At 40.4% G+C, this 12567-nt stretch overlaps 1 protein-coding gene across 2 annotated transcripts in view; it reads right to left on the bottom strand.

The window, feature by feature from the left end:
• The window catches only part of LOC117523141 (cGMP-dependent protein kinase 1), a 460927-nt gene that overhangs the window by 111382 nt on the left and 336978 nt on the right, over window positions 1-12567 (bottom strand). For both annotated transcript variants that reach the window (XM_034184573.1, XM_034184572.1), the window contains exons 4-5: window positions 4644-4749; window positions 203-266 (exon numbers count right to left, since the gene is read on the bottom strand). In XM_034184573.1, coding sequence (XP_034040464.1) covers window positions 203-266; window positions 4644-4749 — 170 coding nt within the window. The remainder of the gene's footprint in view (window positions 1-202; window positions 267-4643; window positions 4750-12567) is intronic.

Raw genomic sequence — 12567 nt, 5'->3', positions numbered from 1 at the left:
TATATCTCCATTTATTTCAACATAAAAAGCTTAAAAGCAACAACCGCTCCAAAATCTATCAATGCTCACTTCATTGCATTTACCCCCCCCGCACCCCGCAACACCCAAACCACGTCTTGACGTCTGTCAAGACGTGTAGAGTCGGTTTGATATCTGCAGCTTCGAGCCACAGAAGTCAAAGGCTTTGGAACAAAGCACTTACCTCCTCAAGGACGTCAGCCAGCTTGCTGAGAATATCTTCCTGCAGGCCGTGGAATGAGGGGACACTGCATGAGACAAAGAAATAAAGGCTTTCAGATAGCAGATGAGACGGTTATGCATCTTGTGTTTGTGAATACTTTTTTTTTTTTGCGGATATCTAATTAAAAAACAGAGAGATGTGCAGCTGGCAGCGTATGTGTGTGTGTACAGGCTTTGGCTCAGGTGACCATATTTTTTTCACCAATCTGTCTGCTGGGCAAAGCAACAATACATAAAGATCGATATTGCAGCCTGTAAAGTGCATCGCAGTATTTGGATATAAATATATCAGCATGAATTTGGCGAGGTCTCCGGGAGCACAGCGGGACCTCATGTCCTAAAGTTCAACACGGCAGAACCAGACACTTGTGTTTGTTCCGTTTGCTTCCCGGCAGCCTCGGTGAATGTTATCTGCCTGTTATCAAACCTACTAAATAAAACCGACTCAATGTTTATCAAGGAGGGGAGAAAATAACCCATGTTGGTGGACAAAGGGCTTATCTCTGTATCATTTCGTTCCCTGCTCCCCCGTCTCTCTCTTGCTGTCTTCCCCTCTCATTTTCTGAGCTTTATTGCTGTAATCTGAACCATCTCACCTCACCCCCAACCTACAGCCAGGATGCTGATCCTTCTGTTGTTGCTTCCTCTACAGAGGCGAAATGGAACCAGCTGCGGCCACGCACCAATCACCTTTCTTTACGCTGCACAATGGAGCTTGGAACACTACTGCTGTGAAATTACAGTCACCTACATTAACCAAGAAATGAAGAAAGGACAATGTCTACTGTGTGAAACACTTCCCTTTGATGTATGTGCTTGATTTTTATAGGCACAGTTATGGAGAATTTTTTCTTAACCTTTTATAACCCGTCTGTGTTTTTGAGCATTTTAGCTTGAATGAAATACCCATAAGTAAAGGCTTATTACTCCTGAACACACGATAAAGAAGTCTTTGACTTAGAAGCAACTGAGAGAAAACCTTTTAAGTTCTGAGAAAATTGAGTTGGCATCAGGTTTAGACCATTTCAGGCTCAATGATGATGATCAAAACAGTAAAATATGAACAGAGAACGGTATGATGATTGAATGATTATTTTGGGGAATAGTTAGTGAAGTCAGCTGCTTGGATTAACTTTTGTGATGTTGCTATATATGAAATTTGTAACTTCAAAAAAGATTTGGAATTGTTGAACTATTACTGTCCTTATTTTGGCACAAACTGGACATGGTGGATAGAAAATGGATGTACATTTTCTGTCATAACTAAATTTCACACAAAAAAACAAAAAAATAAGGATAAAAGCACACCCTTTCCATAATTTGCAAAAACATCCATTTATTAGTTCTTTTTTATACCTGCCTCCTCCAATCAATGATCACGGGTGGTGGGGGGAGGAGGGATGCTGGAGCCTATCACCTCAGTCATGGGGCGTGAGGCGGGGTACACCCTCATCAGGACACCAGTCTGTCTCAGGGCCACATATAGACACAAACATTCACCCTCGCTCACTTACGATCAATTTAGTCACCAATTCACCGAACCTGCATTTCTTCAATTGATCCCAGGAAACCCTACCTATTCAACCACTTGGAGGCACAGAGACGAAAGACCCAAGATGGACTGCTTTTTAATTTAATTTAAGGACTCTGTTTTGTTGTTTGTTGCTGTTCTGTATTTTCTTTTTTCTGTTTCTTCTGATTGTAAAGAAATTCTTGTGTAATTTGTAAAAACCTTGTAAATGTTAGAATGGCCTATGCAGTGAGTCACCTCTCTAAGTCTGGTCTGTTTGAGGTTTCTTCCTCATTGTCACCGGAGGGAGTTTTGCTGGCCACTATCGCCTGTGTGCTTGCTCAAGGGAGTTGGTAAGGTTAGACCTGACTTGTGTGAAGCATATTAAGGCAGCATAGTTGTGAAATGCGCTATACAAATAAAATAAATTTAATTGAAAATTTAAATCTTTAGAAGTGAGAGGAAGCCGGAGCACCCAGAAGGAACCCACACAAACGGGGAGAACATGCAAACTCCAAGGAAGGACCAGACAAAAGTGATCCCAGGACCTTCTCGTTGTGAGGCAACAGTATTAACCACTAAGCTGCTGTGATGCTTCTTTTTTTTTCACATTCCTGTTACCAAGGTGGAAAGGTAATAGGGCCACTGAGCCATCAATAAAATCCCCTGCTGGCCTACTGTCAAATTAGAGTGAAAGACTATAAAATTTAATGCTAGTAGTGATACCATCTGAAACTTCAAATGTGACAGTAAATTTTACCGTGGATATTATCTTGTATTTCTGTTTTATTTATTTCAGGAGTGCTGGGATACGAAATGTTGTACTTTGGCTCATTTTGTTTCGTACAAGTTACAATTCCATCAGATTACACTGGTCAACACGATTTTTCTTGCATGGAGTTTTTCCAATAGATTTTGGGCAATTTTGGAGCACTGAATGCGAATCTGGTGTTAGTTTTTGCCAATCACATCATGATTTTAAGATATGAAAACATATTTCTTGTATCAAGCATTGAAGCAAAAGCTGCAGTCTCATGCACCTCACCTGTTCACATTTTGCGAAGCTGGATAACTAACTATGCTTTTGAAGCTGCTTTTGTGTAAGACTGGTGGTGCCAAACCTGCGAGAGAATGAGCACCTTTTGCATAATCCATCAATATGGAACATGCAGATTGCAAAAAAATGTAATGTGATAGAGAAAATATGAGCTCAGATTTGGATTCAACACCCCAAAATGACCCTAAATCAGTTCTCAAAGTCCATGCAAGAAAAAAATGTTGTTGTTGTTGTCCACTGTTATTCATATATTGACATTTTTATTTAATTAGCTTGCAAATTCTACTTACTGGGTGCTAGGCTGGACTGGTGTTAAATGGTTAATCTAAAGAAGAAAGAACTCAACAGGCTTACAAATATCAATCCCCTGTGACACATCTTTTGTAAACCTTTCTGATTTCCACTACTTTGTTAGCTGATTATAGAAAACCCATTTGGAATTACCTTTGCAACTACTTTTCATGAAGTGATGTGCTTTTGACTTGCTTTGTTTTATTCCATAATAGAGAAAAAGGGTGATAAAAGATCCTCGCATGTACGGATTTTTTGTATGTAATTTTATGTATTATAATGGTATTTCTTCATCACTTTTTTCTGCACATTTTCTCCTCCGTGATCTGGGTGAACTAATGTATAATTTCACAGCAGATGAATGCCAGACTCACATAGACACGATTTTTTTAATTTTTTGTCTTTGTTGAAACTGCAGCTGTTTTATGAAAGCTGCTGCTGGGAAACAATGCAGGGATGGAACAGTTTTAACACAGACTATCCATCAACAGAACTTGAACTCAAAATCAGATTTCCCCCATAGATTGCCTTTGCTTTATGTGCCTCCGATAAATATTTACTCCTCTCTTGGACGCTTATGCAAATGCTACAAGGGAGGCGAGCGCTGTCAGATGTGGCACACTACCAGGCACCGCTCTGTAACGAGAGCACCGGTCTTTTTTTAGTTGCAGCTTCACCAAAATAGCTCCAATCCCTGACAGGAAACACACATCAATAAAGCATTTTTATCTCATCTGAAACATATTCGTGGCTCTGCAGCTATTGATGTTTTCCGTTATAGCGACACAGTCACATAAAACTTTGCAGCGCCATGACCTTTCGCGAACCCAGTGTCCCCGCTTCCTGCCGACGGTCAGTCATTGCAATCAGGATCAAACCCTGACAGCCGCTGATAGCGATCAACATGAGACTGATGAGGCAGATTAGCCGTGTAGGCTTTGATGTCGGTTTGTGGGGTGAGGTGAGCCTGAACAAGCGTGCATTTCTCCCCTGAAACAAAGTCAAATGCATGTGTAATATCAGCAAAATGTGATGCCAGTTTCATACGCTAATGAAGATTAAAGTGGATGACGGAAAAGGTGCCCAGCAGACACAAAAAGGTTTACACTATAATTGCATCTCATGTATCTTGATCAACGTACCCCATGCTCACGCTTTTGATGAATTTTTCTTTTATCCTATATTCTGCTGTAAAACCGGTTCCGCGGGCTTTTAATGTGATAATAGGCTTCTCCTGCCTCCATCTCCACTCCTCTGCGGAGAAGTACTTCAGGTGTAGAGATCCAGATAGAGTAATTAAAAGGAGCAGAAATTTTTTACCTTGCAAGAGTATGCATGGCACCTTAAGTGATGCACCAGAAATTAATGATTGGTTATATAATTTAGTCACAAAAATGAGGAGTAAAGGATCTCCTGAGAAGAAAGAAGAAAGCTCACACATATTCTCATGAATTCATTTTGTTAATTAATTCATTGCATTTTAGATCAAAGCCCAGCTCAGGCCATTTGTCTGTCATTGTGGGACAATTCTCCTCCGTCACTCACCTTTTCAGAAACTCCATATACTCTGTGTGCTTGATGAGGCCCGTCCTCATCATAATGGTCTGAAAACATTGCCGGTCAATGGCCCACAGCTTCACATTTGTAAGAGCTGCCGAAAAAGAATAAAACCTGTGAGGTCACAGAAGGCTCAGGCAAAATAATAAAGCAGCACGTGCATGTTGTGCGTGCCCTGAAGAGGCAGAAAGTGTGTTTATGTGTGACAATATGAATATAAAGACTATCATGTTCACTTTTAAGAACATGACATTAAATTTTAAAGGGGTCATATTTTCCATCTTTTCAAGTTAATCCAGGTCACAAAGTGCCTTAAAAACAGATATTAAAGTTTGTAGGCAGAAATGTGTCAGACACTGAGATGATGCTATCTACACTAAAACCCATTTTCAGGTCTCAGCTTTTATCAGAAAGCCAGTTCAAATCAGATTTATTGCATAGCTGATTATACAGTAAATTTATCTCGCTGAATACTTGCCCATATTACATATAGCAAGTGACCAGATTTGATCTCTGTGTCCGCGTGACAATCCTCATTTGCCTCTTATCCGCATCGGTTGCTATAGTAATGCAGTCACCCACATGGGAACAGTCAGTGGTGGGGACAATTCAGCTAATCCGATAGTAGATAATAATTATCGAAGCTAATGTTTTTGCTATCGGATTAGCTTTTCAGATAAGTTTTAAAACATCATCGGACCAATTATCTTCCGATAAATTTAGTTCCGATAACATTTTCTTTGCTGGTAAAGTTTAACGGTCAAAAACATTTGTAAAACCTAAAATCAAACATTTTAGTCCATTTGTTGTGTGTTTCTAAACATGGAGCAGACTGGCTGCCTATCGCTTGCTGATGACATCATCATTAACTGCAAAACGTGATTGGCCGGTCGACGCAGGGAGCATTGTGGGTAGTGTAGTTCAGGTTCGCATTGCATGTTACAGTGGCTTGACCACTTGACACAAAAACAAAACAGACTAATTTTAACGTTATTTTGTTTTATTTCTTTGTGGCTGTAATTTAATTGCCAAGACTCGGTGGTGGAGAGGAGCTCTCATGACGCAGCTGTGTGTACAGAGGGAGGGACTTTTCTTCACATTTAGACATTGTTGTGGATTTAAAACGTAGATTATTTATTCAGATGAATCCCACTGAAACTAACAGGTAAGAATTTATATTTACTATGTGTATTTTATTCTGCCAATCAATGCATTACTGGATGTATTTCAGTTGTTTAAGCCGCAGGGTTCAAAGCGTGCGAAAAAAGCAGCAGCTTTTGGCTTGTAAATGACTTTGCATCTATCAATCAATCAATTTTATTTATATAGCGCCAAATCACAACAAACAGTTGCCCCAAGGCGCTTTATATTGTAAGGCAAGGCCATACAATAATTATGTAAAAACCCCAACGGTCAAAACGACCCCCTGTGAGCAAGCACTTGGCGGCAGTGGGAAGGAAAAACTCCCTTTTAACAGGAAGAAACCTCCAGCAGAACCAGGCTCAGGGAGGGGCAGTCTTCTGCTGGGATTGGTTGGGGCTGAGGGAGAGAACCAGGAAAAAGACATGCTGTGGAGGGGAGCAGAGATCAATCACTAATGATTAAATGCAGAGTGGTGCATACAGAGCAAAAAGAGAAAGAAACACTCAGTGCATCATGGGAACTCCCCAGAAGTCTAAGTCTATAGCAGCATAACTAAGGGATGGTTCAGGGTCACCTGATCCAGCCCTAACTATAAGCTTTAGCAAAAAGGAAAGTTTTAAGCCTAATCTTAAAAGTAGAGAGGGTGTCTGTCTCCCTGATCCGAATTGGGAGCTGGTTCCACAGGAGAGGAGCCTGAAAGCTGAAGGCTCTGCCTCCCATTCTACTCTTACAAACCCTAGGAACTACAAGTAAGCCTGCAGTCTGAGAGCGAAGCGCTCTATTGGGGTGATATGGTACTATGAGGTCCCTAAGATAAGATGGGACCTGATTATTCAAAACCTTATAAGTAAGAAGAAGAATTTTAAATTCTATTCTAGAATTAACAGGAAGCCAATGAAGAGAGGCCAATATGTGTGAGATATGCTCTCTCCTTCTAGTCCCCGTTAGTACTCTAGCTGCAGCATTTTGAATTAACTGAAGGCTTTTCAGGGAACTTTTAGGACAACCTGATAATAATGAATTACAATAGTCCAGCCTAGAGGAAATAAATGCATGAATTAGTTTTTCAGCATCACTCTGAGACAAGACCTTTCTAATTTTAGAGATATTGCGTAAATGCAAAAAAGCAGTCCTACATATTTGTTTAATATGCGCATTGAATGACATATCCTGATCAAAAATGACTCCAAGATTTCTCACAGTATTACTAGAGGTCAGGGTAATGCCATCCGGGGTAAGGATCTGGTTAGACACCATGTTTCTAAGATTTGTGGGGCCAAGTACAATAACAATAATATAATAGATAAAGCTGGGTATCATCTGCATAACAATGAAAATCTAATACCGAGATGTATTACTGCTTTTGAAAGATGATGACAGTGTTTGGGGTTTTTTATTTACTCATTTTTTTGTGTGTTCTTCTGTGTTTGTGATCCTTGAGTTTACCCAGAAACCCCTGCGGCATTTAAAGTGCAATTGGTTTATCAGAAGCTGACAGTGTAATCTGATGTGGCCGCATCCGAATCGATACTAATAGTTATCGATTATCGGTTATCTGTAATAAAGATACATTTTTTTTTAGCAGTTTATTGGTTTATTGTCATAAAAGGCAACTTTTCACATGATGCATGCTTGGTGCCAATTTCGGCTGTTTTTCCAAACATTGCAGATAAACTCACACGGCGTTCTCACTAACAGAATCTAGATTTTAAAAATAGTCTCGTTGGTAGTCTTGGCTGAGTATATATGGATTTATTTATTTATGCATCCATGTACACATCCAAAAAGTGATTGCACCCTAACACGAGTCTGAAACATTGTCACAGAAGACACAGTGTGGAATAAAAGGCATTAATTGAGCCATGCCTCAATGGAAAGATTGAGGCATGGCTCTGAAACACTGCCCAGTGTATATACACATACACACACACACGTGCAAATGCTGCATGTGCCCAATAAATGAATGAGTGCAGTCCACGTCACTGGATGTGATTTTACAGGTTACTTTGGGCTTGTGTGTGTGTGTGTGTGTGTGTGTGTGTGTGTGTGTGTGTGTGTGTGTGTGTGTGTGTGTGTGTGTGTGTGTGTGTGTGTGTGTGTGTGTTTTCACCAGTGGGGGTGGGGGTGACTTTATGTGATGTGGAAGTAACAAAGCACACCCAGAATCCAATCTAAGAGTTCAGACCAAAAAGGATTTGCAAAAAATTCATTGAAATTTCAAAATCAAATTCAATGTCAAACCATCTACAAATGAGGCTTGAAATGGAAAAATGGGAGTCATGCCTCTTTTGACTGTTCAGACTTGCAACATGGGATCAGATTCAGATCTGATAGACACATAAATCGTATTTTTAATGTTGGTCTGAGCAAGGCCTAAGAAATTACCTGCCTTTGCCTGTTGCTTTAGAAGGAAAGGAGCTGCTGTTTGTCATACCCTCGTGTTGCGCACACAGACTGTGTGGGTGTGTCATACACAGTACAGATTGGCTTAGTGTACATCTCAGAGAGCAAGCAAGCATCCAGATATGAGGGGTGTCATATAAATGTGAGGCTGGTCAGAGCTGACACCTTGGAAGTGGTGTTTGTGATGTTTTATTATTGCTATTGCTACAACAAAATGATAATATATGGATTGTTGTGGAAATCCTATCTTGTCTGCAACAGAATGAGCCCAAACAGGACCTTTTATAATCCCACAACAAATCCGAGCAAAGCCTCTGAGGTAAAGCTTTGCACTGAAGACATCACTTCTGATAGGGCTTCAAAATTTAAAGTCCTTCTCTGTAATTTAGTGTGAATTCCTCATCACACCACTTGTCTGTGTCCTTGGCCAAAACATTTCATCTGCATTGTCTCAGTAAGTGGATATTATCCTTGATTGACTGATTGAACGTATTTAGTGAAATTCAGTGCATATGTACAACCCCTGGCAAAAAGTATGGAATCACCGGCCTCGGAGGATGTTCATTCAGTTGTTTAATTTTGTAGAAAAAAAGCAGATCACAGACATGACACAAAACTAAAGTCATTTCAAATGGCAACTTTCTGGCTTTAAGAAACACTATAAGAAATCAGGAAAAAAAAATTTGTGGCAGTCAGTAACGGTTACTTTTTTAGACCAAGCAGAGGAAAAAAATATGGAATCACTCAATTCTGATGAAAAAATTGTGGAATCATGAAAAACAAAAGAACGCTCCAACACATCACTAGTATTTTGTTGCACCACTTCTGGCTTTTATAACAGCTTGCAGTCTCTGAGGCATGGACTTAATGAGTGACAAACAGTACTCTTCATCAATCTGGCTCCAACTTTCTCTGATTGCTGTTGCCAGATCAGCTTTGCAAGTTGGAGCCTTTTCACGGACCATTTTCTTCAACTTCCACCAAAGATTTTCAATTGGATTAAGATCTGGACTATTTGCAGGCCATGACATTGACCCTATGTGTCTTTTTGCAAGGAATGTTTTCACAGTTTTTGCTCTATGGCAAGATGCATTATCATCTTGAAAAATGATTTCATCATCCCCAAACATCCTTTCAATTGATGGGATAAGAAAAGTGTCCAAAATATCAACGTAAACTTGTGCATTTATTGATAATGTAATGACAGCCATCTCCCCAGTGCCTTTACCTGACATGCAGCCCCATATCATCAATGACTGTGGAAATATACATGTTCTCTTCAGGCAGTCATCTTTATAAATGGCACCAAACAAACGGCACCAAACAAAAGTTCCAGCATCATCACCTTGCCCAATGCAGATTCGAGATTCATCACTGAATATGACTTTCATCCAGTCATTCACAGTCCACGTTTGCTTTTCCTTAGCCCATTGTAACCTTGTTTTTTTCTGTTTAGGTGTTAATGATGGCTTTCATTTAGCTTTTCTGTATGTAAATCCCATTTCCTTTAGGCGGTTTCTTACAGTTCGGTCACAGACATTGACTCCAGTTTCCTCCCATTCGTTCCTCATTTGTTTTGTTGTGCATTTTCGATTTTTGAGACATATTGCTTTAAGTTTTCTGTCTTGAGGCTTTTATGTCTTCCTTGGTCTACCAGTATGTCTGTCTTTAACAGCCTTCCCATGTTGTTTGTATTTGGTCCAGAGTTTAGACACAGCTGACTGTGAACAATCAACATCTTTTGCAACATTGCGTGATGATTTACCCTCTTTTAAGAGTTTGATAATCCTCTCCTTTGTTTCAATTGACATCTCTCATGTTGGAGCCATGATTCATGTCAGTCCACTTGGTGCAACAGCTCTCCAAGGTGTGATCACTCCTTTTTAGATGCAGACTAATGAGCAGATCTGATTTGATGCAGGTGTTAGTTTTGGGGATGAAAATTTACAGGGTGATTCCATAATTTATTCCTCAGAATTGAGTGAGTCCATATTTTTTCCCTCTGCTTGGTCTAAAAAAGTAACCGTTACTAACTGCCACAATTATTTTTCCTGATTTCTTATAAGAAGAAAGTTGCCATTTGAAATGACTTTAGTTTTGTGTCATGTCTGTGAGCTGCTTTTTTTCTACAAAATTAAACAACTGAATGAACATCCTCCGAGGCCGGTGATTCCATAATTATTGCCAGGGGTTGTATAAAGTAAATACATTTTAAAAAATACATGGATAACACAATTGAAAACACTCATTTCCATTGTGGTCCATACATAAAATATAAAATAATGTTAAAATCATGAAAGCAACAATCAAAGCAAATACATTAAATATGCAATATAACAATATTCTAAAATATGTTGGCACAATAATTGTTGTGTGGGCCGCTGAAGAGGAGGTACTGCTGGCCCACCACCAGAGGGCGCCCTGCCTGAAGTGCGGGCTTCAGGCACTGGAGGGCGCAGCCGCCTCGCAGGAGCAGCCGGGAGTGACAGCTGTCACTCATCACCACCTCATCACCAGCTGTCACTCATCACCACCACTTCATCTACAATAAAAGCCGGGCAGCAACTCCACCTCCCTGCCGAGATATCATTCTACCCGTCAGGTAAAACCCTCAGCTGTAGTTTTGGTGCCGTACGCACACATTTGTTCTAAATATTTTGCAGGCGTACCTGTTGACTAATCCGCAGCTGGAAGCTGGGTTTGTGGAGGAGACGACGCTCTTTGCTCCTCGGATAAGTAGTCACTCAGGCGCTGCACGTTTATTGTTCCTGTGTTGGAGGTGGAGTATTTCCACCAAAAAGGAACTGAACTGTTTGCTGACTGGTTTGCTGGGTGCGCACTCACCCACCATAAACTGTTTCCGCTTCCTGCCAGCAGTACCAGGTCTGACAGCTGGAGACGGCGGCCACCTGGGGATTCAGGACTTGGCGGCTCCAGTGTGCTCCAGATCCGTCGGCAGTGGAAATCGTGTGGGACCCGACTCTTCTCTGGACAGACGTCTTCTATCCTCGAGCCTGCCCACACGTCACCTTTGTATATTGACTGGATTCTAAATCTGTGATTGTCTGTATTCCGTTGTGCACATTCACAACAGTAAATTGTTATCTTTTGGCTCATCCATTGTCCGTTCATTTACGCCCCCTGTTGTGGGTCCATGTCACTACACTTTCCCAACAATAATGGCACATAATGGTGTAACAAACCTGGCGTATTTCTCCACTCAAGGCTGAGGAAATAAGTGGCATCAGACCGGTGTCCCATCTGGGGACATTGCAGACTCTCATCCACTTCATGCTACAGAGTTCAAAGATAAGCAATGGCACCAAAAAGCCTCAAGGTCTACATTCATGTAGGGCTCATTTCTCTCCTTTTCTATTCTACAATCCCTGGCAATAATTATGGAATCACCGGCCTCGGAGGATGTTCATTCAGTTGTTTAATTTTGTAGAAAAAAAGCAGATCACAGACATGACACAAAACTAAAGTCATTTTAAATGGCAACTTTCTGGCTTTAAGAAACACTATAAGAAATCAGGAAAAAAAAAAATTGTGGCAGTCAGTAATGGTTACTTTTTTAGACCAAGCAGAGGGAAAAAAAAATATGGACTCACTCAATTCTGAGGAATAAATTATGGAATCACCCTGTAAATTTTCATCCCCAAAACTAACACCTGCATCAAATCAGATCTGCTTGTTAGTCTGCATCTAAAAAGGAGTGATCACACCTTGGAGAGCTGTTGCACCAAGTGGACTGACATGAATCATGGCTCCAACACGAGAGATGTCAATTGAAACAAAGGAGAGGATTATCAAACTTTTAAAGAGGGTAAATCATGACGCAATGTTGCAAAAGATGTTGGTTGTTCACAGTCAGCTGTGTCTAAACTCTGGACCAAATACAAACAACATGGGAAGGTTGTTAAAGGCAAACATACTGGTAGACCAAGGAAGACATCAAAGCGTCAAGACAGAAAACTTAAAGCAATATGTCTCAAAAATCGAAAATTCACAACAAAACAAATGAGGAACGAATGGGAGGAAACTGGAGTCAATGTCTGTGACCGAACTGTAAGAAACCGCCTAAAGGAAATGGGATTTACATACAGAAAAGCTAAATGAAAGCCATCATTAACACCTAAACAGAAAAAAAACAAGGTTACAATGGGCTAAGGAAAAGCAATCGTGGACTGTGGATGACTGGATGAAAGTCATATTCAGCGATGAATCTTGAATCTGTATTGGGCAAGGTGATGATGCTGGAACTTTTGTTTGGTGCCGTTCCAATGAGATTTATAAAGATGACTGCCTGAAGAGAACATGTAAATTTCCACAGTCATTGATGATATGGGGCTGCATGTCAGGTAAA

Source organism: Thalassophryne amazonica, chromosome 13, assembly GCF_902500255.1.
Source record: "Thalassophryne amazonica chromosome 13, fThaAma1.1, whole genome shotgun sequence".
Taxonomy (NCBI): domain Eukaryota; kingdom Metazoa; phylum Chordata; class Actinopteri; order Batrachoidiformes; family Batrachoididae; genus Thalassophryne; species Thalassophryne amazonica.
Note: the sequence above shows the minus strand (reverse complement) of the source record. Positions and strands in the feature narration are given on the sequence as shown.